Source organism: Hibiscus syriacus, unplaced genomic scaffold (genome assembly GCF_006381635.1).
Source record: "Hibiscus syriacus cultivar Baekdansim isolate YM2019G1 unplaced genomic scaffold, ASM638163v2 tig00110546_pilon, whole genome shotgun sequence".
Taxonomy (NCBI): Eukaryota; Viridiplantae; Streptophyta; class Magnoliopsida; order Malvales; family Malvaceae; genus Hibiscus; species Hibiscus syriacus.
Window position 1 is genome coordinate 158,062 of NW_024062773.1, and position 27,028 is coordinate 185,089.

Here is a 27,028-nt window from a genome sequence, read left to right on the forward strand (position 1 = left end):
ATAAAAATACATCTTCTTTGATTTATTTAGATTTTTTAAATTGAATTATATGTCATTTGACACAGGATATTTTTTAATAGAAAAAAATAAGTTGGTGTAACATGCATCATGGTTAGAAACTTCAGGGGTCAATTTGAATACAACAATTAATCAAGTACCAAAATAATGTTATAATACAACTTCATGGGCCACAATATCATTTGAGCAGAAAGACAAGGAATTTTTAGGGGGAAAAAGCGCAGGAGAAAAATGACATGAAAAAGAAATGAAGATCATGTGGCGTGTACTCTTTGCTTTAACGGTGGATCTCTTTACACGCGATCTTTCCTTTTCAGTTTATTCCACAATCCAAAGCAAGACTATCTTTCTCTTCACACTTCTCAGGTTATCGCAAGAGACTGTGAGGATAATGATGAATATATTAATTATTACTACATATTATGGTTAAATTAAATTCAATCGAATTATATATGGTTTTAATTTTTAAGTCATGATATAAAACTCAAGTAAAAATGAAAAATAATATATTATAATATGATAGGTTAAAATATTTTTTTATCTTTTAAAAATATTTGGTATAATATTTATAATATCCAAATTACTTTTCATTTATATATAAAAATACTCAAAATTTTAAATCGTTTAGTATTATGTCAATAATAACAATAATAATAATAACTAAATTAATTTTAATATATTAAAAATACTAAATTTTAACTATACACTATAAATAATTATTTGTGGAAGCGTGATTCCAAATTATTATTATTAATATATCGAATGAGATATATAAAAAGTATCAATCCCATATTTTTAAAAAGAATTATGATAATTTTTTTCTCTCAGTCTTAGACTTAAAAATAAATTTAATGTGATTTTTAATTACTTTTTTTCATTTTTGGGTTATTACAATTGATGTAGTGGTATTGATTTAACGATTTATAATATTGATGTGATAATTCATCTGTCATATTTTAATTATCAATTTAAATTATTTATTATATTCTCTGTCATATTATCAATTATTGTGGATTATTACATTAACACCGTTAATTATTATATTAATATTGTGAATTACTACGACAACATCATAACAATGAATAATAAAAACATTAATCAAAATGTCACATTAAATTTATTTTTATTAAAGATATTATTTAAAATAAAAAATAATACAATAATCGTATTTATTTTTTTCTTATGGATATTTTATATAATAATTTAATCATAAAAAAATGAAAACGACCATTTCTCGTCAGCCGTCACGTCATATTGTCAGTTAATCTCTCCAGTTCTCTTTACGCTATATATGTTCATTTCTCTTCGACTTTCATTCACTTCTCTCTCCCGGGGAAAAAAGAAGGCAGAAAAAATGGCGAAACCGAAACTTTTATGTGTATTTTCCTTGTCACTTCTCTGTCTCATTTCGTTATCCGCTGCTGATTCCTTCGTCTTAGACGACCTACGTCTCGCCGGATCGAGTTTTCCTTCGGTGCATGCAAAGGAGTTGATCAGGGCGTTGAATTTGTTTCCTAAAGAGGAAATCAACATCGTTGATCAAGACCGGATTTCCTTGAAGGAGGGGCCGAACCTGGTCGAGAAGCGGTTCATGTTCCCAAATTTGGAAGTTCCTGCTGGGGTCTCCGTTGAGGATTTGGGTCACCATGCTGGGTATTACAAGCTTGCTAATTCTCATGATGCCAGGTAAAAAAAAAAGTAAAGTACCATATCTCTAAATTGGGACATTTTCTCAGTTTCCGTGTTTCATTTGAGCTTGGGGTTTGAAAGCCATTGAGTTCTAGTGATTTCTGTATCTTAATTAGTTAACGATGAGATTACTCGGCTGTTTTATTGTGACTGTGAAGGGATTTAATAATTAAAACCCGTTGAATTGTTGAACCTATTGAGTGGCCTCAGTTGTAGAGGGCTCAGGTTCGAGCAGGTACTTCTGTTGATGTGTATGTTTTCTTAATATTTTAAGAAAAATTTGAATAGATACTTATTGTATTCATCACGAACTGTTAAAAAAAACGTTGAATTGCACAATCACAATGGTTTTGGATTTTAAAAATAGTGTATGTAAGTTGTGGTAAAACAAATATAAAAATAACATCCATGATTGTTTCTCAAATTCATGAGTTTTTGGGTGCTTATTAGTGGTGAATTTGAAATTTTATTTGGCAATTTGAAGTTCAAGTTTTTTACACCTTTCAAATATGTAGTCATTGAAAGTCGAAATCCAAATCTTCAAATTCATGGTCCCAATCATATCATTAATGAATTACCTGTTAACATCTTGCTGTTTTTGGCAGAATGTTCTACTTCTTCTTTGAATCACGCAATAGCAAAAAGGACCCTATTGTTATCTGGTTGACTGGAGGGCCAGGATGTAGTAGCGAATTGGCTGTGTTTTATGAAAATGGCCCCTTCACCATTGTTAATAACATGTCTCTTGTTTGGAATGAGTATGGTTGGGACAAGGTATTTTTCTTCTTATTTTCCGTTCTTTAGTATTTGGTATCCGCGCAATCAATGATTCATTTCTCATCTTTCTTATACTAATGTAATACAAGTAGTTTTGACTTTTGGGATACTGATGAGTGATTGAATTTGTTTTTCTCCATTTTTTTTGTAGGCATCGAACCTTCTATATGTGGACCAACCTATTGGTACTGGATTTAGTTACAGTTCTGACCAAAAAGATATTCGTCATAACGAAGATGAAGTTAGCAATGACCTATATGATTTCTTACAGGTGTCTGCTTATCTTGGAAGATGATTTTAGCATAATTATTTGTCTGCTGAATTATTTATAGTCAATATTATGAAATTGTTGAGAAATGAATAAGTTGTTTTGACTTTTGGCCGAGTTTTTCTCTTTTATTATGCTAGGCATTCTTTGCTGAGCACCCTGAGTTTGCAAAGAATGACTTTTATATAACTGGAGAATCATATGCTGGGCACTACATTCCAGCTTTTGCTGGCCGAGTCCACAAAGGAAACAAAGCTAAGGAAGGAATTCATATAAACCTAAAGGTGTGTTACTAATTATACTATGTGAAAGCTTCCTCATGTTATTTTTTAATTTCTCAAAGTTACAACTTGTCTGGAACTAATTCCTTTTGCATGCTTCAACGACATTGTGGTTAACAGGGATTTGCTATTGGTAATGGCCTGACTAATCCAGCAATCCAGTATAAAGCTTACACTGATTATGCTTTGGACATGGGGGTAATTAAGAAGTCGGATTATGATCGTATCAACAAGATGGTTCCTGTTTGTGAGATGGCAATAAAGCTTTGCGGTAAATTTGCATCTGAATTCCTAAGACCATTCATTATATTTTAGGTCTACTATTTCAAACTTTAAATCCTGGATATGGTGGTTGATACTTTTATTTTTCTTCAAATTTTCTTTTGACATTATTAAGGTGTATCACAGATTGAACCATTGCTGCTCATTTAGGGCTGAGCAACGAAACCGAGAAAACCGAAAAACCGACACGAACCGAGTAAAACGGTTCGGTTCAGTTTGGCATTATACGGTTCGGTTTTCTGGTTGGTTTAAAGTCTCAATTCTTTTGATTCGGTTCGGTTCGGGTTTTCCATATGGAACCCATTTGTTCCATATTGAACGAATAGACAATTTTTTTTAATTTTTTTTTATAGTTTCAAGTGATTTTTATTGAAAAACCGATAAACCGAACCGAACCGAAAAACTTGAACCGTTTAAAAACCGGTTTTTTTGGTTTTTTAACCATTCGATTTCGGTTTCGGTTTAAATTTTGAAAAACTGTTTATTTCGGTTCGGTTCAATTTTTGGTAAAAAACCGAACCAACGAATACACCCCTACTGCTCATCTCCTCATATATTTTTTTTGGAAATAAAAACTTTCAGGCACTGATGGTACAATCTCTTGCATGGCTTCATATTTTGTCTGCAATTCAATATTCAATGGAATCATGAAACTTGCTGGTGATACTAATGTAAGGGACATATCGTTTATCTTTTTCAGTGACAGGCAGAGAACAATTGCTACTCTCTTTATATATTGTTATTTTATTCACTTATTTTCTTTGCTCCAGTGACACTTAAAGTTACCATTTAGTGCTTCATACTATGAATTATTTGCATAAATGGCTTGTGGTTTTTCTTCTTCTTTTTCTTTTTTGCTCAATATCTTGTAAAGTAGAATGGGCTTCTTTTTCTTTCTGCATTGAACTATGTTTTGTATACAATGTCCAAAGGAGGAGAAATAAAAGAGAGGAAAGAAAACAGTTTATTAATGGTAGAGTAAGGCCTGATTTATGACCTTTATGTCATTGATATTATTTTTTCCGATATGCGAAGGATACCTCGATAATTTTTGCCATTGTTAAACAATGTACCTCTATAATGAAAGTCTTTGTTGCAAATAAGCTGTTGAGAAGAGAAATCATGCTCTGATGCGATTCTTTGAATAAAATCCTTTCCTGTCTGCAGTACTATGATCTTAGAAAGAAATGTGAAGGGAGCCTTTGCTATGACTTCTCGAACATGGAGACATTTCTGAACAAGAAATCTGTTAGGGATGCCCTTGGTGTTGGGAATATAGATTTTGTGTCCTGCAGCCCTACAGTCTATCAGGCCATGCTGGTCGACTGGATGAGGAATCTCGATGCTGGCATTCCCAATCTCCTTGAGGATGGAATAAAACTTCTTGTATATGCAGGGGAATATGATCTCATCTGCAACTGGCTAGGTAAGTATTTTGTGTTTCATGTTCTAGGGATAAGAGCATATCCATGGTGATGGATTCAGGTACAAGTATCAGATATGAGCATGTGTCCAACACGTGTATGTTATGTTCTTTCTATGCTTGTTCATGTATTTGAAGGGTCATATCCTCCTACCCTTACCCGTTATACATCCGACAAGAGTGTTGGACATAGTTACTTATAAAAAAAATGAAGAGATAAGAGCATATTATCGGGGCAATTACTTTTTGATTTGTATGATTGTATCATTACATGTTGTTGTACTTTAACAGGCAATTCAAGATGGGTTCATGCAATGCAATGGTCTGGACAGAAGGAGTTTGTAGCATCTCCGGAGGTTCCTTTTATAGTTGATGGCTCAGAAGCCGGAGTCCTGAAAACCCACGGACCTCTCGGTTTCCTTAAGGTCATCACTCTACTGACTGTATCTGTCTCTATAGTCGTATCGATTATCTTTGCAACGGTGCCGGCTGATATAACTACATAATCAAACAGGTTCATGATGCGGGTCATATGGTTCCTATGGACCAGCCCAAGGCAGCTTTGGAGATGCTGAAAAGATGGATCAAGAGTACAGTATCTGAAGCCGGTGATTCAGAGAAACTGGTTGCTGAGATGTGAGGTCCATTGCTTCCGTGCTTGAATTCAATGTAGTTGGCCTTTACAATGGGAATAAACTTATTTCAAGTAAATACCTGAAAACATTTGTATGTGGGATGTAATCCTTGTTTTCTTGGTCTTTTTAAATATATTACCTACAAGTATGAATCAAAGAACTTTTCTTCAAGTTGGGTATCTATGGTTTTTATAATTTTGATTCTCAATTTTTCCTGTCTGCAGTACTATTTATTTTTTACTTAGCAAACATAATTTTTTTTTATAAGAAAACATAACTGAAAAGATACAAATTAAAAATATTTTATACGTGTGAATGAGTCATGCCTCTCTCTCTCTCTATCCAATGATGTCATTTTTCACATCAATCACATGTTAATTGCTACATCATGAGTTATATTACTTTTCATATTATCGACGTTTTTACCAATTTTCTTTTACTAACACCCATTTTTCTAAAGTTAGTTTTGTCCGTCGAATGTCTTCAAAATATTCTCTAAGATAATCTCTAACGTATCGTTAGAGTAAAAAAAAATTTCAATTTAGAGATGAATTTTAATTCTGGCACATCTTCACTTTTAGTGTTAGAGTAGAGAAAAGCTACAGTAATACTCTATATCTATAGTTGCACTGTAGCTGCGCTACATATTATTATTTTTTGTTATTTTTATGATTTTTGGTTTTGTTTTTTTTTTTATTTTTTTTCTTTTTTTTACATTATTTTTTCTTATTTTATTTTTATATTTTTTTATAATTTCTACACAATAAAATAAAAATTAAACATAATATAACAAATTCAAGTATATTAAATTACAAGATAGATAAAAATACATTGAAATTAGATAAATAAATATACTAATAGTTAAATATTGTGAATAAATAGTTGTGGTAATATAGAGATAGTATTGAATATAAATTATTGTTTTATTTTTAAAGTAAAGATAGAGATTCTGTAAAGTAAATATGAGCGCTAGGGCACATTTGATCCACCGCACGCTTCATTTGCTTGGCAGCCCAGTTAATGCGTTCCACAAAGGCGCGCCAGACGTGGCACGCATTACCCATTTCCATGGGCGTTTTTACTCATCTTTGTAATTTTAAATTTAAAGTGATATTAATTCTTTTTATATTATGACAATTTATTTTAAACTTCATGTGTTATTTTTATTAAATCAAATATTATGTATATATTAAAATTAAAAATAATAAATAGTATATATGTCCCTTGCAAATTTATTTTCAAGTTAAGTTATTATATTTTTATTTAAATAAAATAGTGATTATTTTTCAACTTTAATATTAAAGTCTTTAGTACGATAAAATTATTTATTTGAATGTTTTTATTAAATTTAATAATGAATAATTTTTGTATTGCTTTTTATATTTATATTTACATTATCATTAAATTCCTTTGCAAGTCCTTGTCAAAGTGAACTACCTTAGATGATTATTTTCATTAAATTATATATTATATATTATATATATTTATCTCACAATCGAAATATTTGTTTGACATTCATGTTCAATCCAATTTATATAACTACTATTTGTTGATTTTTTTTGTTCATCTCGGAGCTATTTCTATTTCACATACGTTCACATTCATAAAATAATAAAATCTAAATTCTTCATTCTTCGTCATTTTTTTATTTAAAGCGCACCTTTCTGGGCACAAAGCGTACCACGCCATACGTGTCCAACCCATATTCTTCAGAGACTACATGAAAAAATTGAATACAAAAACTGCATACCGGACGCATACTTGTATCTGATAATGGTGCACTTTGATCGTTTGATTTGCTTACAGTGTTGGGTGCACTTGTTTCTAACTGATAATGGTGTTCATTATTACAGTTACGGAGATAGAGCTAGAAACAGGCTGAGACGATTGGTGGCCACAAAGCATATTTGGTTGTTAATGAAGTACGCCGATTGATAGAAAATGAATGTACCTCGTGAGTTTTAAGGACATCTTTTTGTCACTACTAAACCTTTCATGTTCAAATATAAGATTAGCAGATCATGGTTACATTTACATGCCTCCAGAATTCAATTACTTTGTAAGAATAAATAAATAAATAAATAAATAAATAGAAAGAATCAGAGAACCACTACGAACTTACAATGAAGATGCTATGCTGTTGAAGGGTTTCTAAAAGGTCATATATACACACATGAAATTGATGTACAAAGAAATAAAGAATAGTTAGTTGCACCTTTCTCCAAGGAACTACTAGCAAAAGCAGCCTAAAGGCATATAATCTAAATTTATGGTCGACATGGTTAGCCATCCTCCTACCTTCAAAATATCCACCATTTTTTCTTTTTCTTGCTCTCTAGCATCGTACTTCTGGACATAAGACGTAAAGCGTAAAACAACATTTGTGTCGATACGAATATGGGCCATGATTTGTAAATAACTCTGCTCAATATGGTAACAAGTCGATAACTACATGATCTTGTATGATGAGAAACAAGAAATCTTGAATACTAGTACACGTCTGGCACGGTTGAACACACTTTTTCTTTTTGAAGTTTTTCAGGATACTTGGGGGGATTATACCTTATACCCATGTCCGAATATTAGGTATGCTACTCGGGTTAAATTAAGAATCACAATGAAGTTTAAATAGATGCATGTTGATGTGTTTAGGGCTACCTTCTTCAGGATAAATCGAGTTATAGTGCACCTCAGCCCAGAAACTCAAGAAAATAACTGCAAAATCACAACGCATAAACAAGCAAAACGGAAGTGAGTATTAAGTGAAGTACATATAAAATCAAACAAACGGCCATATTAGACATATAGCACTATGTAATCCAATTCTACAAGGTGGAGTTCCTCGATTCTGCTATTCTCAGTCTTAGATTCATGTTGGAAATCTCTAAATAACTATACAGTACTATAATTTACAGCAAATGCAGACAACTCAAAAATACTATTTTATACAAATTCAGGGAGTAAAAATGCAAATTGATGATCTAATTATATTATAACCACTTCCAATATTAAACCCAAGAAAAAGATCAGGATATAAAGCATTGAGATCTTACTTTGTTCAGACTTCGGACGATGTGGAAGGATCTCAATATAACATGTATCCTTAAAGGAAGTTAATACAAATATCTTTACGCCATACTGCAATCAAACAGAAAATTTACATTAGTTATCTATTAAATGGTCCATACCAGAATATAAAAAACTGGTATTGCAAAAATAATGCAAGATATGAAATGCTAAGTCTTAATTTTATTTGCATATAACTGTAAAAATCACTCTTCATAGAAACTTGTCAAGCATACCATGCATCAAGCTACAAACTAATTTATTTCACAATTAGTAATTGCTTAGAAAAAATAGAAATGAAGTCCACTATTTTCAAAAATAGAACTTTAAATTGCATGGTATATTTTATACTATGAGATATATTTATTACCCAAGCTTGAAAGCCTTAGAATCTAACGAATAGGAATGAGATACAAACTAAATTACTTGGACTCAGGTGTGTCTAACATGGGTATGTGTCCAACACAAGCATATACATTTTTTTTCCAAGATTTCCATGTATTCGGATAGTCCTTGGAGGTTGGATATGGGTGCTGGACTCAGGTGTATGTCTAAAATGGGTATGCGTCCAACACAGATGTGTTCAATTTTTTCCAAGATTCCCATATGTCCGGAGAGTCCTTGGAAGTTGGACACAGGTGTCAGACATTGGAATTTCAAGAAAAATAAAGACTTGGAGCAACATAGTCCACAAATTTGTGACCATTTTCATCTATTTAGACAATATGAACAAAACTTTGCTCTCAGACAATTTTCCTTGTGATAACAGACTTCACTAGAACAGGTAAAGCTACATGTAAGTATTTCTTTCAGAAACTAAACATCCCTATAGAAATGAAGTGGAAAATATTCATAAAACGTTGTCTAAAAGAAAAAACCAGTTCACATACTAGCAAAGTTTAAGCCTTATGGTGGTAAAAAAGTTATGGTCTAGAATCAAGTTCTTGCACTTCAACAGTCTCTTGGAAAAAAGTAATAAAGCCACGTTAGAAATTAGAGAGTTTGGTCATTGACATACCAAATCTGCAGCTGCTTGCAAGGTAACGTGATCACCCCATTCACCATTCCTGCTTCATCAATGTAAATAACTATACTAAGCATGAAAGTGTCCTTGGAATGTTTTCTAGTCAAAACATAGAAGAGAAATGAATTCTTTTACTTGCTCATTTTCTTCAAATAGTCACCATAAGCCATTGGAACATAACCCTCGTACATCTCTGAATTTGATGTAAGCTAACGAAATCAACATATCATGAGAAAAAAGAAACATAAGACCAACAGGTTGAACTATGCGCCAAAGAAACTAAATTAGCTAAAATAAAGTGGAACTTACAAAAAAACCAACCAACCTGGTAAACAACTTGCTGCCTCACAAACTTGTGGTGATCTTGAGAACGGTAAAGTTGATCTGATAATGAACGAAACTGGAACATATGAAATAAGAAAAGTTACTTTAAGGTAATAACAAAATGGTCTAATAAAAATTACGAGGCTACGCAGTCATCAACTTTGCTTTAATAAAAGTTAAGCATCAATCACTGACGATATTCTAGAGAAAATAAGCCCTCAACAGAGTTTCATGACTAAATTTTGTAAAATGGTGTATCAATTCAATTGGAAACTAAAGCCAAATTAAATGGAACCAAGAACTGCAAATTAATTCCTCTAGATATACACATGTATATATATATATATACACACACACACATTAATATATGTATATATGTATTTTCCATGTGCTTCAGTTTGTTGGATGCATGAGTAACTAATGACCAGAAGAATCACTATACATATTGTGCAAGGTTTTAAAACACAAAAGCTTTTCAACCAAGTAGAAAAGAATCAGAAAGGAAGGCAAATGAAAATAATTTTTTTCCACATTTCATTACTTTAGAAGTCCATACAAACTTGGGACCAAACTATTCACATTTCAATACTGAGCATTTTTACCACATCCACTAAGTTATGAACTGTAAAATGATAGCTATAAGACCTGATTTCCATCATCCTATAATAACTCTAAGCAGACACTATAGAATTACCATGAATATTACAAACAGTGAAGTATTGCAAGAAATTCATGTTATTACTATTAGCACAAAAGGTTTCGAGAGAATCTACATCCAATATGTTCATGTGCCTTATTAAGGCCCCTTTCAAGCAATATGTTTATGTGCGGGGATCTATATATCACAAATTCAGAAGAGAAAGCACCTGTGCATACTATTATCCAATACGACATATCTTTCTACCGGAAAAATAAAATGAAAACCAACCTGACAGTTACCGTCACCTTGAACCTTATTCTCAATCAGACCATACAACTGCAACCTGAACAAGTAAAACAATTAATCCTAAATTAAAATGCTATTAAAATAAAACATTTATAAAAATCAGCCAAAAAAAACTTGACCTAATAAATTTACTGCAAAAGTATTTCTTTTAAGAAAATGGAGAAGAAAACAAAATGGTGAACCATTTTGGTAAAACAACTTAATCAATAACAAGTTGGCTAAAGATACTACCGAAAAACGATTGAGGAAAGGGGAAAAATAACAATTATTTTACCAAAATGGACCAATACAAGAGTTGAAACATTTTACAAAATTACAATTAAAAAAAACCTCTAACAAGTAAATTTATAATCGTACTATTTTTAAAAGACAAAGGAATAAGATGCAAAGGGACCCTCCATCAATGGAAAATAATTAGGGTGATGAAATTTATTTGCCACAAAATAACAGTATAAAAAAATAGAGATGCCGTTAACTATATAAAGGAAATTTTCAAGCTGAACCTATTAAGCAGCCTTTGATGGTCTGAAGTTTCTTCATCAACTGATGGTATTTCTCCATTAATTTTAGGTACATGCTGTACAAGCAAATCATCAAAGTTTATATGAAGGAAATATATCATATGAGTTAACTTCAGCACGTGATAAACAGTGATCTTTCCATTTCCACAACATTGTGTACCACAAATATACACCAACTTAAATAGATTTCATAACATTCATCAGAAAATTTGGTAATCAATATGCAAAATTGCAATCCATCATTAAACTAAACATGTTAGCCACAAGTTTTTTCAATACACAATAGAGAAAAAGAAACAAATGAGCAAATCCTAACTAAAAAACACAAATGACTGCACCAAAATTATAATAAATATAAAATCAACTAGTGATTGAAAGAGAATCCCAATAAATAACAAAACCTTCCAAGACTGTACTTACAGGAATAGCAACCATGTCATTCAGCCTCTTCTCTACTTGACCATCAAGAACAGATGATTGATCGATTATATCAATACGCAACATGTCTTCAACTTGAGAAATTTTGTCTCCCATGCCAGAGTCGCCACCTTGTTCACAACTACTTGTGATAGGATCATCTAAATCCGACTTTCCATGCTTAACTTCATTTCCACGTCTTTGGTTAAGATCTTCTATGATTTTCTGCCCATGTTCATGATCTATACAATAGCAACATTTTTACATTAATAAAAGCCAATACAAGCATTGAGTCAGAATGGCAGCTTCAGAAGTTCCAATTACCAGAACTATGTTGTCTTCCGGGAAGAACAACCCAATCTTGAGCAAGAATGATATCTTGGCAAGGATTGTTAAATCCAGATGCCTCTGCAGCAGCAAGTAGTGAAAGTTCCTCTTGAAGGGCATGTGCGATAACCGCATCATTCTCCACATTTACATTTTCAGGTTCAGGTTCTTGATAACCCTCTCTAATATATCCAGTTTGACTATTGTCTTTGTCATACTGCGTGACACTTCCACTGGCACCAGAATGGTTAAATACACAAATTTGCAGATCTTGGAGATCCCATCGAACAACATCAGGATCTATATCACATGTAATCATTATTAAAATTTATGAGACAACACTGTCCACGTTCCTAAATGAATTTGTAGACTCCACAAAAGGAATTCTGCAGACAAGAACATAAAGTAAATTAATCACAATTAGCACATGATAATATCCCTACAATAATAATATGCAAAATGTCCAAAGAAACTAGCATAGAAATTTCTTATTATAGATTCTGGAAGAACACAATAACCTAAACCTAGAAAATAGAGAGAGCAACCATTGCACGCAAGAACAAAAAAACCAAAAAAAAACCTAATTCCGTATTCCAATTTCTTAAAAAAGGCTTATGGTTTTACCGATATAACAATCACAACAAATATCATTACAACAAAATTCTATAACATGATGAGACAATTGATTTGAATTAAGTTGCAACCACCGATATCCAGTCAAAATGTCCTCATATTACTTAAAGGAATCGGTGAAAATTAACATATACATGAAAAAATATTTTATTCTCATTCAACACTCATTGTGATGAATGAATTTTTAAATCCAGATTCATGTCTCCATTTCAATTACAATACTGAGATTATATAATCTAATCGGTAGATTTTTTATTTTTATTTTTTTTACATTTGGATCTAGATTCTTTTCATTTCTCACAATCTTGTTCATCATTATTTTCCTCACATCTTAATATTATATAAGTTTTAAAATTAACAAGAGACAAATCAATTCCACCAGATTTTCTGATATTCTTCTTGATTCGATTCTTTCACAGATCACTGAATAAAACATCATTAATTTTCCTTACATATTTCTAAATATAGCATGCTTCAAAGGTTCCTATATACAATCACTCTTTTCTCATGCCGTCAGAAATCCAATTCATCTTCTAAGTTTCCATGAAAAGTAACGAATATTTCCAATATCGGAGATTTTAAGGAATATTTAAAATATATATAGTAGAACAATGTATGAACAACAAATCAGGAAAAACTACATGGTGAAATTAGGGATTTTAAAAAATAATATGAAATAAGAAAACGAAATTAAATTTTATCTGAAAAAGATAAATAATTTATTACAATCCTACCTGAAGAGGTTGAAGAGAACGTAAGCCTGGAGGAGAAGCCAAAGCCGACGCCGAGACCTTTATACTTATATTATTTTGTAGCTTTACCCACCCGGTTTCCTCCGGGTTTTCTTTTAGGGTAAAATACACGATTGGTATCTATACAATCACTTTTGTTTCATATTGGTACCTATAGTTTATTTTGTTTCAAAATCATACTTAACATTTAGTTTATGTTTTAGTTTAGTACACACTATTAAAAACATAGCAGAACTATTTCCCGTGATATTTTTATGGGTGTATATGTCTTTCATCAATCAAATTATTTCCTCATTCATATTTTGGTTATTAAAATTTTAAAAATTTCAATTTAACTACACAACTTTCAATTTTTAATCATTCTAATTTATTTTATTAATAATTTTGTGACATTTATAATAATTATTGTTTTATTTATATATAATTAAAATAAAAATATTTAAATTTGAAAGTTAGAGTGATTAAATTATGAGTAATTTGAAAGTTAAGTAATTAAATTAATTTAATTTTTATTGATCAAAATAAGATTGAGAAGATAATTGAGTGATAAAATGATGTAATTTACCCATAAAAAAGTTCCACGTAAAATACGTTAAATTTCTACGAAATATATCAAAATGAAACAAAAATAAATGTGATGATTTTAAAAATATAAAATTTAGGTACTAAAATAGACAAAAATAATAATTTAAGTATTAAACGTGTAGTTTATCCTTTACTCTTTTGAGGTTAAATTACTCCAATGGTTATTAGTAAAATTATAGATGACACATTATTTTTTTTAATTTAGGGTAAATACAAGACAAAATCTGTTCAAAGATAACTCTCAACCTTTTGACATTAAAGGCTCACACCATTGTCATTTATGGTGCTCGAAGTCGGATCCTAAAAAAAATAACAATTCCTTTATCACGAAGGTCACTTGATTCGTGTCACCATTATTTATTTTAAAAGGTTATAAACGGGTTATAACAAATTAATTATTTTAGTTAAAATTAAAAAATTAAAGTCTTTCATTTCTAACGACAAAATAAATTATTTGTTATAATCGGTTAATTGAATGATTTATTTGTAAATCCTTAAAATTTAGTGACCTATTTATAATCAAACTAATAATTAATTTACTTATGGTATAATTTATCCTTTTTAATTGGATAAAATTCCTTACATGAACGAATCTAGAAATAGATATAGGTAAGAGAAATTGGTAAACAATTATCAATCAAGAAATCTCGAACCCTGAATTCGATATACTATAAACAGTAAACATAAATATTTTTTTAAAATATATATTGAGAAGAACGAAAAGAAGAAAACAAAAGTAATTTCTTTTAATAAAAGCTGCTAATTTTATTTTTCTTAAATTTACAATAAATTTGTACAATTATAACCGTAAACTAAATACATAATTATGATATTTTCCTATAATCACTAAATAAGAAACTAATCTCCTGAGATCAAAGACCAAATAAAGAAAATATTAAAAACACAATCAAAATACTCGAACAAATATACAAATAGATCTTATTATATCCACAAACGAACCACGAAAAGAGATAAAAATTACTGAAAAACCACCAACAAATCGCATAAAAGTGTTGATCATCAAAATAAAAAACAAATATCATCTTGATCAATCTAGATGTCGTCTAATCCAACCCTAAAAAAATATAAAACAAAAAGAATGACAAACGACCGAAAATTTGTTGAAAGATAAAAAAAAAGTGTTCTAAAGATTAAAAAACATATCAAAAAGATAAAATTATTAAAAGTTAAAAATAAGAAATCTAAAGTTTTTCTTTTATTGGAATTATTGAGAAATCTAAATTTTAATTTGGAGATTCTAATATAATAATTGCATTATTATATAGTTTTAATACGCGTGATTTTGCATTAATATTTATTATTTAATGTATATATTTTCAAATTTCCACTCTAAACTTAAAAAATAAAAAAATATTATATTTTAACGATGATTTCACACATTCAAGAGTCTAATTATGATATCGATTCTAATATGATTATAAAAAATATCCGCAGCCTCTTTCAAGTATATAATAGTCAGCTTGAATAATGATTGAATTATAAAATATAAATAAATTATAATATTTTAAAAGAAGGTTTCAAATTCTACAAATGAAATCAAAACTCAAACAAATAAAAAGGATATTTACCAGACAAACCTAATCCAGTTAAGAAAAGCAACGTTGAAAACAAAGTACAACTAAAACACGACAAACAACGTGTGAACAACCTTGGTACGTTATTCTTGGCTTATTCCGTTGTTCCTTGTCATTTTTACCGTCAAAAGCTGAAATTCAGGCATTTGGAGTGGATGATTGTCAAGCGATTCTGAAAGAAGGGGTGGCCCATCTGTTACTTATTTTCGTCCATGGGAAACTGGTAATAAAGGAATGTTGAAAAAGGGAATTCCGTGACGCATTGCATTACATACCATCTTTTTTATATTCTAACTTATCACGCATGACGTCTGCAAATTGACCCTTGTAATTGGTCAAGTTTTGAGGGTTCGTTTATACCTACAAGATAAAGCCACTTGTCCATGACCCATGGGAAAAGTAAAACACTAATTGGGTATTGATTTCTGTTACAATTTCAGAATTCTGGTGAAAGACTACAAGATTTGGCGGACAGGGACTCATACAACTCGGTTTGAAAAATACCATCTCGATATCGAGTTCTAATCTTCAATGGCATTTCCTCCTCCATCCAACTGGTTTTCTTGCTCTTGTTGCTCTGTACAACAAAATATTTAACACCAACTGGACGTTAAGTAATCAGAGTCAGTCAATTGCAGGATAGCACATGATCCCAGAAGTTCTATTCAAGTATAAATAAAGGACTATGTCCATGGGGTCGGGAATGTCCCTATGTACGCAGCTATGTTGTTCTAACTCTTTTTTTTAGGTATGGGATATAATCTCCAAGGATCCTCCAAATCTGTGGGAAATCATGAAAGAATCTAACATTACCCGTATCAGATACAGATCCATATCCAAGTAAATTAGGCCTACAGCCTCCCCCTGCTTGCAAAAGAGGATGTTTCCAGGGTTTGATCCCATGATTAAGCGTATAACAACACCAGACCATTACACTGTTAAACCATATAACTAATTGTGAAAACTAAAACCATAAAAAACAAAACCAAAAAAAACCACCAACTTCCTTTATATATGTATATATATATATATATGTGCATTTCACACGGTACACAACTCTTTAACTGGCAATAAGCTATATTACTCGGACTAGGGTGTGAATGTTAGAATACAAGTATTTGTCCACATGGGTATCTTCGATTTTTTTTTCAAACTTTTACACGTAATTGGATGGTCATATCCCCATCCCATGCCCAAAAATGTGTCCAACATAAGTGTCAGCTGATATACGATGAATCAGATCAAACGGCATAGCTAATCTGACTTTAAAGCAGATTCGGAGCATGAAACTCATTTTTATGGCTAATATTAATCTAAGGTTCCCATGAAAATTGAATCTAATTTGAATAGTCTGTAAGTGAAGAAGAAACAGGTCGATTTGATTACCCATAAGTTTGAATATTGCCTTCTGTGTTCGCCTTTCAAGCTTATCGAGCTTCTTCTGCACATCCCTTCGAAGATCCCAGTTTGGTTTCTTGGGAGCAATGTTGACAAATGGATCCTACACCATTTTATCCACCATTAGAACAAACAGAAACAAACACCGTTTGGTTAAACATGATATTGACGATAAACAACCTCTTTTCTTCAGGTGCTGGAGGTGCTGCTGCACCAGGGTCTTCAAACTTCGGCAGCACGGGAGGAGCAACCTTACCCTCCTGAAGCTGTTTATCATGAGGTACGTAGTTACGGAACTTCATGCTAGGGTTGCTGCAGAACGAAAAGGACAAGGCACACATGTTAATGATAAAAATTGTCGGTGAAAGAGAAACAAGGAGACATCCATGTGAACAAGCATTCTATAACTTCATGCTGAAAACTCCATGGTACAAAAAAAGACCAGCAGCGAAGTGGTACATTTTGATGATCGGAATTTTTAGTTCAAGGAAAGTAAACAGACAACCCTCTTAATATAAGTTCTGTGATTCACCTTGGTACAAGTGGTAAACAACAAATCCCTAAATTTATTTCGATCTACAAGTAGGTTGGAAAGCGAATAGAATTATGGAAGAACGCTGTTGTTCAGTTTTCAGGAAGGCAATGAATAACAAGGGATACATGTCTCAAGAATACCCTACAGTCCCACATTTGTTCAACTTGCAAGTACTGAGATGACATGAACGGATAGGATCATTGCCCTCATCCTTAATTTCTTTCAACTTATACAACTTTGGTTCAACGGAAAAATCAGAAGGAAACAAAAATTTTCAGCAGAACTTTATGTTAACCTCGTTCCTACCACACTAGAAAGCATATCCATTGGAATAAAGTCCTTGATCCGCCCAACTTCTCATCCTTCTTAACAACTCTTAGAAACAGAGGCAATTTCGGTCCTTTACACCACACAACCAAAAGCCTTCCTGACTTTCCTCTTTTTCCAAATTATCCATAAAAAGAAAACCCTAGCATCTTGCTCTTCTAGTCTGAAAAAGGACAACCAAAACCAGCAAAAAGCTTCTATGGAAATAAATTCACTCACAGTCCTATTTGGTGCAAGCAAGGGACCAATCCATACCCCAATATTAGTACTTGAATGCATATTTTATTTAACACTCCAAGAAGTGTTTGTGCGTATATAAAACAAAATTTTAAATAAAATAAAAATCAACATTCCAACATAATCAACTAATGAAGTTGAAATTGAAAGAACTGTTGAGGCTCAAGCTTCTAGCATACTGTTTCTACTCAGCTCGAATCATTTAAACCCTAGTATATTAGTCAATTTTAACTATGAAACATGACATCCCTATACCCTTAGTCCAAAACAGCAATATTTTCATGCTATTCCTACACCTATTGTCCAAAACAGCCATATCTCACAAGATAAACAAAACCCATTATTAAACCAACTATGATAACATAATGCATACTAATTTTATGTTAATAAACAAAGAAAAACAGAAAGATAAATAAGACTTTTAACGTACTCTTCTTCATTGGTTTCATCCGTTTGATTCTCAGCAGCTTGAACAGAATCTTCATCTGGGGCATTCAATAGTTCCTGAGCTGCTTTAAGAGCCTTAAGCCTCTCTCGACGCGACGCAGCTGCTTGTTCTATCGATTCCTCTTCGGTAGCCATATCTCGCCGATTTCAGTGGAGTCGAGTTGGGGTTTCCCTTATAAACGGGGATACTTGATTTTAAACTTCTTAGCGAATTTTATTGGACCTTTAAACCAGTCCAAACACTAAAACCAAATGTGTGATTTTCATTACCTGATCCGTTTAGGAAATCATTATGTTTTTGGCTAAATTACATTAAATATCATTGATGATTTAATAATTTAATTTTTATTGATATTTTAAAATAATATTAATTATCAATTTATAATAAATCGATCACTTAACCATTAAAAGACTTATTGAGATAGTGAAATATTATTGTGATACATTAGATCTATTGATCTAATACTATTTAACTACTCGAGACAATCGTTTTGACGAGTGATTTTGTTGAAAACATTTTGATATTTCAATATAACAAATTAAGTTAAATGAATTTTAAGATTTTCCAAAAAGGTTTTCTAAGTATATTCGATATAATTATTCGAATATCAAAATATTACTCCAAATCTTTCAATGTCATTTTAATCCTTACTCAAGTGTAAAATTAAGTTTTAATCTTAAAATAATTCAAAACGATTTTACAAAATATTCGAACCATCTCAAAGCCAAAAATTCCAGATTGCTCAGAGGAAACCGATTCCTCCCAAGGGGTACCGATTCCCCCTGAATGGTTTGGCTCCGAGAATTCCAGTATGCTCGGAGGGAACCGATTCCCCCCAGGGGGTACCGATTCCCCCTGTGTAACGGTCAAAATATTTGAATTTTACACTTAGGGAACCGATTCCCCTTAAGGGGTACCGATTCCCCCACGCTCCAAATTGTTTTATTAATTGATTTCACACTAAACGACTATATTATCTTCATTAATGATCCCAACGTCAGAAGTGATTCAAGGTGTATTTAAGCAAGCTTAGAAGCCATTGATCAATAACAAGAAACATCAAGCAACTAGAATCAAGAAAGAATCAAAGAGAAAGCATCAAACCTCAAGTTTGAGCATTTTAAGCCTATTTTTCATTCAATATTCATTTTGCTTTCAAGAACACTTATTGTGCTCATTGTATTCGTTCTTGAGTGTTTTTTCTTTATTCTAGAATTGTGCAAACAATCTACCTTGTGGATTTCCTTGTAAGTTTGCAAATTGTATTGTTCTCTTTGGGAGAGAGTGTTCTCAAGAATTTGGGGTATAATTCTTGAGGGTTTGTAAGGTTACTCTTTGTCCTCAAAAGAAAGACAAATTAGTGAATTTGTGGAAAATCCTTAGTGTGGATAGCTAAGGTAGTGGACATAGACTTTGGTTGAGAAAGTCGAACCACTCTAAATTGCTGTGCAATTTCTTTCAATTTTCTGCAAAAGCTTCCACCAAAATTTTTATTGCCAATTCACCCCCCTCTTGGCCCATTCCGTCAATCGATTAACTCAACAATTGGCATCAGAGCCTAACTCATTTGAAGGTTTAATCGCCTCTTGAGTCGATTCGGGAAGAGTTACATCGATAATCAAAGTCATCAATGGCCTCTACTTCAAACTTCGACTCCGGTCTCGATTTGATGCCCGTCAATAAGCCTCCTTTCTTCAATGGGGCTAATTATGCCTATTGGAAAAATAGGATGATGTACTTCATTCAAGCAAGTGACATGGGAGCATGGAATGTCGTAGAAGAAGGATACTTCAAGCCTCTCACTCATCCAAGATTATGGAGTGAAGGAGAGATAAAAATATTCCAGCTCAACTCCAAAGCCATCCATATCATATTTTGTGCTCTCAGACCAGATGAATACGGAAGAGTTTCATCTTGTACAACCGCCAAAGAAATATGGGACAAAATTCACACTCATGAAGGTACCGATGAGGTAAAGAAATCTAAAATTAGTATTCTAGCGAATAGCTATGAAAATTTCAGGATGAAACCAAATGAAGATATCAAAGCTATGACGGATAGATTCTCAACAATTTTCAATGGTCTCAAATCATATGGAGAGATCATTTCAAATGAAAAGCTTGTGAGGAAGTTAGTATACTCCCTCCCAAAATCGTGGCAATCAAAGAAGACGGCAATCATCGAGTCTAAGGATCTAACATCCTTAACTCTTGAAGAGCTAATCGGTTCACTCTTCACTCATGAAATGATCTTGAAGATGAGGTGGACCTTGATAAGATTGAAGAGACACCAAAGAGAAGGAGAAGAAGAAAAACATTGGAGTTGCTCTCAATCTACAAAAAATGAGAGTGATTCGGATGAAGATGACATGACAGGAAATGGCATTGTTGCCAAACGGTTTAGAAAAATGATGACCTTACCAAGGAAGAAAATTTAAACGAAATGAGGCCTAAAAATGACCAAAAGCCTCGAAGAAGCTCTACCAATTCCCGACACAACCGAGAAGATGGCTTCTACCTCCGGCTCGTTCCACATGGAAGACTCCCTACCAACTGACAAACCTCCATACTTCAATGGAGTCAACTATCATCATTGGAAGAAATTAATGAAAGTATTCATCCAATCCAATGATCTTGATGCATGGGAGATAATCGAGAACGGCTACTCTTCTCCAAAGAAGAAGGAGAGAAGAGTGACAAAGAACGAAAGAAAGCTCAACTTAATGCCATGCACATGTTGTTTTGTGCATTTGGTCATGAAATCTATGAAGGGTTTCTTCATGTTCAAGTGCCAAGGAGCTTTGGATAAGCTTGAGGAAATCCATGGAAACAAGAAAGAAGAACCAACAAAGGTGGTGTCTCTAATGGCTGTGAAGAGCAATCATAGAGGTCCCCAAAGAACCTCTAATGGAAAAAATCGTTAGAAATATATGGGTTTCCTAAAGAGCTCATTACTACTAAAGATAAATATCCTACACAAATGGATACCTCAGGGGACTAGGATTTTGGAAACTAATGAATATGGACCCAAAAGAATTTGGCTACCAAAAATTAGAAATTAATCTATGTTTGTAGGAAAGGAGCATTGCTACAACGCACGGGAAACAAATCCAATTCATGGTACCTTGATAGTGGATGCTCAAGACACATGACCGGAGACAAAAACCGTTCATTGAGCTTAACACCAAAAATGGAGGAGAAGTGACTTTTGGTGATGATCAAAAGGTCACATTGAGGTATTGATACTATTGGTAATACCCTTTCCATACAAATTAAGAATGTTTTATATGTGAATGGATTAAGCATAATTTATTGAGTATTAGTCAATTTTGTGATAAGGGAATCAATGTCATGTTTGATATTAATGGTTGTAAAGTCATTGACATTGCATCTATCGGATTATACTTGTTGGTCATAAATAAGAAACATATACATGGTGTATTTAGATTCTATTAATGACTAATTTGTGCCTAGTTGCTAAGGATGAACATGATAGTGGTTGGCATAGGAGAACTAGGACATGCTAGTATGAGTGTTTTGCAACGGCTAACTCAAGGTGATTTAGTTAGAGGGTTGCCTAAGCTAAATTTTGATAATGATAAAATCTGTGATGCTTGTGCTAAGGAAAACAAAAGCGAGTTTCTTTTAAATCCATTAATGACGTATCAACTAGTAGAGTATTACAATTGATCCATATAGATCTTTTTGGGCCAACTAGGACTACTAGCTTGGGGAAAACAATATGCATTTGTCTTGGTAGATGACTATTCTAGATATACTTGTGTTCTATTCTTAAGTACTAAAGATGAAGCATTAGAAAAATTCATCACGTTTTCAAAGTAATCCAAACGATAAAGGTTACTCTATAACTAGTGTTAGGAGTGATCATGGCACTGAATTTGAAATCTTGGATTTACTGAGTTTTGTAATTCTAATGGTATTAGTCACAATTTTCAGCACTAGACCCCTCAACAAAATGGAGTTGTTGAGAGAAAAATCAACTTTAGAAGAAATGGCTAGAACCATGCTTATGAAAATAATTTGCCAAAATATTTTGGGCAGAAGCCACAATACCGTTGTTATATTGTAATAGAGTAGATTAGGCCATTTTAAATAAACTCCATATGAAATTTTCAAAATGAAAGCCTAACATTAGCTATTTGCATCCTTTTGGATGTAATGTTTTGTTTTGAACAACGGTAAAGAAAACCTTGGCAAATTTGATGCTAAAGTGATGAGGAATTTTTTTTGGGTTATTCCTTAAATTCTAAAGCTTATCGAGTATTTAATAAAAGAACTTTAGTTGTAGAAGAGTCTATACATGTTGTTTTCGATGATAATCCCCTTTCAGGAAGGATTCTTGTGTTAATGATGATGTAGGTATTATAAATACAAATGACGTTAGACATGACGTTGGAGAATCATCATCAAAAGAAGAAACGAAAGATGAGGAACTCATGATCCCCTCAAGAATCCAACCATTGAAGAAAGGGAAGTATTATCCAAGAGAGTACAACTATTCAAAGATGGTGAGATTATAGGTGATCCATCCAAAGGGGTAACAACTCGATCTTCTCTTAGAAATATTTGTAATTATGTTGCATTTATTTCATGCGTAGAGCCTAAAATTATAAAGCATTAAATGATGAACATTGGATTATGGTTATGCAAGAAGAATTAAATCATTTGAGAGAAGTAAGTATGGACATTAGTTAAAAGGCCTAGTAATAAATCTACTATAGGTACATGGGTATTTAGAATAAGCTTGATAAGAATGGTAATATAGTTACAATCAAGGCTAAGTTGTTGCTCAAGGGTATACTCAAGAAGAGGGTATAGACTATGATGAAACATACGCTCCCGTAGCTAGGATGGAAGCAATTAGAATGTTATTAGCATTTGCATGTTTTCATGAATTTAAATTATATCAAATGGATGTTAAAAGGGTATTTTTAAATGACTTTATAAAGGAAGAAGTGTATGTGGAACAACCTCTAGGTTTTGAAGATTCAATTTCCAGATCATGTTCTTAAATTGACAAAGCGCTTTATGGTTTAAAACAAGCTCTTAGAGCTTGGTATGAAAGATTGTCAAACTTTTTAATTGAAAAAGTTTTTCAAAAGGGAAGGTTGATAATACATTGTTTTTAAAGCACAAAGGTAAAGATTTATTAGTAGTTCAAATTTATGTTGATGATATAATATTTGGTTCTACTATGATGTTCTTTGCCAATAATTTTCTAAGCTAATACAAAGTGAATTGGAATGAGCATGATGGGGGAGCTCTCATTTTTCTTGGACTCCAAATCAGCAAAGAAAAGATGGCATCTTCATCAATCAAGCTAATACGTCAAAGACATGCTTAAGAAGTTTGGGACAAATGGCAAACCTCATGACACTCCAATGAGCTCTTCAACAAAGCTTGACTTAGATGAAGGAGGTAAATGTGTAGATGTTAAATTATATAGGTCATGATTGGATCTCTACTTTATCTAACTGCAAGTAGACCGAACTTATTTTAGTGTTTACTTATGTGCTAGATTCAATCATGCCTAAGGAATCACATTTACTAGCTGTTAAGAGAATCTTTAGATACCTTAAGGACACTCCTAGTTTAGACTTTGGTATCCTAGAGACTCTAGCTTAGCTTGCATGCTTTTTCTGATGCAGATTATGAGGATGCAAATTAGATAGGAAAACACCTCTGGTACTTGCCAATTCCTTGGAAATATGCCGATTTCTTGGTTTTCAAGAAACAAATTGTGTTGCATTATCTACCCTGAAGCCGAATACATTTCAGCGTTTGTTGTGTACACAAGTTTTATGGATGAAACAACAACTTTTTGATTATGGAATTGAAGTTGGTACCATTCCTATCAAGTGTGACAATACTATGCTATTTTTTCTCACTAAAAATCTCATCCAACACTCTAGAACTAAGAACATTGAAATAAGACATCACTTCATTAGAGACCATGTCACTAAGGAAGATGTAGTTCTAGAATTTGTTGATACTTTGCACCAATTAGCGGATATCTTTACAAAACCTTTAGACAAGGAAAGATTTTGGACACTTAGGAGAGAATTAGGTTTGACCAACCTATCTTCACTTAGTGTTTAAAATAATTTTAGCACTTTTAAGACTAAATGAAAAATGCTAATTTTTTATTGCATTCATTGCTATTAGTTAGGGGGAGTTTATGATTCTTGATGAAAAATTAATTTTATGTTCAAATATCGTTTAAAGAATAATTTGATTGTTTGAACATGATTAATTTTCAATATATGAGTTGCCAACCACTAGAGAAAATTAATTTAGCATTTTGTGTGTTTAAAATCGAATTTTAGCATTTTGGTACAGAGGGAATTGATACCCCCATGAGGGAACCGATTCCCCCTTTGAAAGGGAACCGATTTCCCCCACAATGGAATCGATACCCCCCTGGGGTTCTGGTTTTATCGGGTAGAACCTCACATTTTGCTCAAACCCTCTCTTTCTCTTCTCATTGCCGCCATTCTCCTCTTTTACTCTCTCAAATCTCTATTTTGCCTCAAATCAACGATTTTAATCGGAATTCACTTCAAACATCATCTTCTAAACCTGCTAGCATCATTAAAATCATGCAAACAACATCAAAATCCACTCAATCTCATCTTTCAAGGTAAAATTTCTAAACTCTCTATTCATTGATTTTGAACAGGACTAGTTTAATTAGTTCTAGGTAGAAATAGTGATCGTACATTTATTGTTTAGTGATTAAAAATTAGATATTACAACTAATTCATCAAAAACACAAGAATTTTCCAAAATATTGAAATTTTGGAAATAATAAATAATAATAAAAATTGTTTTTCAAATTATGTGTTTTGATTGAATTATGTTGTTGTTATGAAAACAATATTGTTTTTCAAAATCTTATTTTTCAGTAGTTTCAAAAACTTTGCCCAATAGGATTAAATTAGAGAACCTTGAAATATTGAGGACTCAATTGAGTTTTGGGATTGATTGAATTGCATACATGTGTTTTCTAAATTGCAGGTTATCCATTCTATTCTGATTTCCTAAACTATGTCCAATCCTAAACGTGCTAGGTCATCATCTAGTCGCTCACACCGTCAACCAAATTCTCCTCCTATTCCTAAAATTCCAATTCCTAATCCTAATCTAGTTGATCCCAATATAACGATCCTAAACTCGTGCTTCAATCATCCTGGTCCTAGAAATCATCGTTTTTGGTATTATCAATATTTCGACTCTTACAAAATTAGAGAAGAACGTATCACTTCTCGTCAAGCTATGTTAGATATTAATTTTAAATATCTTCCTCTTTTACAAGAGTGGAAATTTGACAAACTCTTTGAACTTGAACCCATTGTCTACCATCAACTTGTTCGTATCTTCTATTCTAATGTTGTTTGTGTTAAAAACCAAACTGAAACCGAAACTATAGGAGTTCGTTCCTACATCCTAGGACAATTCTTATATATTGACTCGGCTTACATAGCCAATGCATTCAGATATTAATGATGGTATTTCAAATGAAAAACAAATCTTAGGATCTCGTTATAAAGAAGGGATAATGCAAGTGTCTTAGACCTTCATGAACGTTTTTTTCATCTAATGATTTCTTGGTGGTTTCGACCATCCGGAGGTCGTTATTCTACTCTTATAGCCTTGGATCTTTGGTGGTTACATTGTTTCGAAAACAGTATTAAAATAAACCTACCTCAAATCATTTTTGCTGAAATTGTTGAAACCGTAAATCTTGTTCCTAACAAGAAACTCTGTTCATCTCTAGTTTACGGTTGCATTTTGAGTAATCTAATTTCGATAGCCGGGCTTAGAGTAGGTCTAGATGCCTCATTTCCTCTAAAGAAACAAATTAATCTTCTTTCTTTAACGAGAGCATGATGGATAAAGGATAAGGAAACCGTGAATGGGTTCGATCATCTGAAAATACTCCGGGAGCTAGTTCTTCACGAGCTCAACCAGAAGCTGACGACGATCCCGAGCTTCAACAATTAATGCGAGACATCAATGAGAAGATGACCTGAGCAAACCCGAGGAGCAAGTACAACAAACGCATCAAATGCCTCCATATTTTCAATCTTTTATGGAGACATTCGATTTTCGATATGCTACCATGGATTCGCGCTTTACTTCTATAGAGTCATTTATCCACAATGGGAGCTAAACAATTAGAAATCCTCCGAGAGATGCGCACAAACAACGCTTCAATGAATGAACATATTGATGCACTCTCACACGAGATGGCCGCTATGCGAGCTCGTTTTCTCCTCCCGATCCGGATGTTTAATTATGTGTTTAACTTTAAAACTTTGAACTAAAAGATTTGTTTCAACATTTTGAATATTTTGGATTGTTTGATTTTGTGGATTGTTAGACTTTGGATTTATTTGGATGTTTGAATTTATATATTGTGTGGTTAAATTTATTCATTATTGCATCATTTACATCATGTTAGACATATGACCAATTTTGCCATGTCATTAATTATGAA

The 27,028-nt window shown here is 32.5% G+C and overlaps 3 protein-coding genes across 7 annotated transcripts; 1 reads left to right on the plus strand and 2 right to left on the minus strand.

Moving 5' to 3' along the window:
• Positions 1-1,319: 1,319 nt before the first annotated feature.
• LOC120130335 (serine carboxypeptidase-like) lies at positions 1,320-5,542 on the plus strand. The gene is made up of 9 exons (XM_039147591.1): positions 1,320-1,704; positions 2,313-2,481; positions 2,636-2,755; positions 2,893-3,036; positions 3,154-3,304; positions 3,898-3,986; positions 4,483-4,741; positions 5,030-5,163; positions 5,253-5,542. Exons 1-9 carry the CDS (start codon positions 1,373-1,375, stop codon positions 5,376-5,378), a joined length of 1,524 nt encoding a protein of 507 aa, XP_039003522.1. The 5' UTR covers positions 1,320-1,372; the 3' UTR covers positions 5,379-5,542.
• Positions 5,543-7,565: 2,023 nt separating this feature from the next.
• Positions 7,566-12,401, minus strand: LOC120130322 (OVARIAN TUMOR DOMAIN-containing deubiquitinating enzyme 9-like). 3 transcript variants are annotated; one of them, XM_039147575.1, is made up of 10 exons: positions 11,996-12,401; positions 11,675-11,913; positions 11,237-11,310; positions 10,716-10,770; positions 9,789-9,863; positions 9,599-9,672; positions 9,458-9,509; positions 8,427-8,511; positions 8,032-8,088; positions 7,587-7,722 (listed from the first exon to the last, which is right to left on the minus strand). In XM_039147575.1, the coding sequence occupies exons 1-10, from the start codon at positions 12,315-12,317 to the stop codon at positions 7,709-7,711; spliced, it is 1,047 nt and encodes a 348-aa protein (XP_039003506.1). In that variant the 5' UTR covers positions 12,318-12,401; the 3' UTR covers positions 7,587-7,708. The 3 variants fall into 3 exon arrangements, with proteins under 3 accessions (XP_039003504.1, XP_039003506.1, XP_039003505.1); XM_039147573.1 differs by having other exon boundaries at positions 7,566-8,088; XM_039147574.1 differs by having other exon boundaries at positions 7,625-8,088; positions 9,458-9,506.
• Positions 12,402-15,884: 3,483 nt separating this feature from the next.
• On the minus strand, positions 15,885-18,745 carry LOC120130323 (coiled-coil domain-containing protein 12-like). 3 transcript variants are annotated; one of them, XM_039147576.1, is made up of 4 exons: positions 18,491-18,745; positions 17,142-17,273; positions 16,950-17,064; positions 15,885-16,140 (listed from the first exon to the last, which is right to left on the minus strand). In XM_039147576.1, the coding sequence occupies exons 1-4, from the start codon at positions 18,640-18,642 to the stop codon at positions 16,000-16,002; spliced, it is 540 nt and encodes a 179-aa protein (XP_039003507.1). In that variant the 5' UTR covers positions 18,643-18,745; the 3' UTR covers positions 15,885-15,999. The 3 variants fall into 3 exon arrangements, with proteins under 3 accessions (XP_039003507.1, XP_039003509.1, XP_039003508.1); XM_039147578.1 differs by having other exon boundaries at positions 16,085-16,140; positions 17,132-17,273; positions 18,491-18,740; XM_039147577.1 differs by lacking the exon at positions 15,885-16,140 and adding an exon at positions 16,454-16,498 and having other exon boundaries at positions 18,491-18,737.
• Positions 18,746-27,028: the final 8,283 nt, after the last annotated feature.

What these genes read in the sequence shown, in the direction of transcription:
- LOC120130335 (XM_039147591.1), top strand. Translation starts at nt 1,373, where the DNA reads ATGGCGAAACCGAAACTTTTATGTGTATTTTCCTTGTCACTTCTCTGT. An exon ending in GCTAATTCTCATGATGCCAG is followed by an intron (nt 1,705 to 2,312) that starts GTAAAAAAAAAA and finishes TGTTTTTGGCAG; the next exon opens with AATGTTCTACTTCTTCTTTG. An exon ending in ACCTATATGATTTCTTACAG is followed by an intron (nt 2,756 to 2,892) that starts GTGTCTGCTTAT and finishes TTATTATGCTAG; the next exon opens with GCATTCTTTGCTGAGCACCC.
- LOC120130322 (XM_039147573.1), bottom strand. Translation starts at nt 12,317, where the DNA reads ATGATTACATGTGATATAGATCCTGATGTTGTTCGATGGGATCTCCAA. An exon ending in GGCAGCAAGTTGTTTACCAG is followed by an intron (nt 9,673 to 9,788) that starts GTTGGTTGGTTT and finishes TGATTTCGTTAG; the next exon opens with CTTACATCAAATTCAGAGAT. An exon ending in TATTTGAAGAAAATGAGCAA is followed by an intron (nt 9,510 to 9,598) that starts GTAAAAGAATTC and finishes ACATTGATGAAG; the next exon opens with CAGGAATGGTGAATGGGGTG.
- LOC120130323 (XM_039147576.1), bottom strand. Translation starts at nt 18,642, where the DNA reads ATGGCTACCGAAGAGGAATCGATAGAACAAGCAGCTGCGTCGCGTCGA. An exon ending in CCAGCACCTGAAGAAAAGAG is followed by an intron (nt 17,065 to 17,141) that starts GTTGTTTATCGT and finishes AAAATGGTGTAG; the next exon opens with GATCCATTTGTCAACATTGC. An exon ending in GGCAATATTCAAACTTATGG is followed by an intron (nt 16,141 to 16,949) that starts GTAATCAAATCG and finishes TTTGTTGTACAG; the next exon opens with AGCAACAAGAGCAAGAAAAC.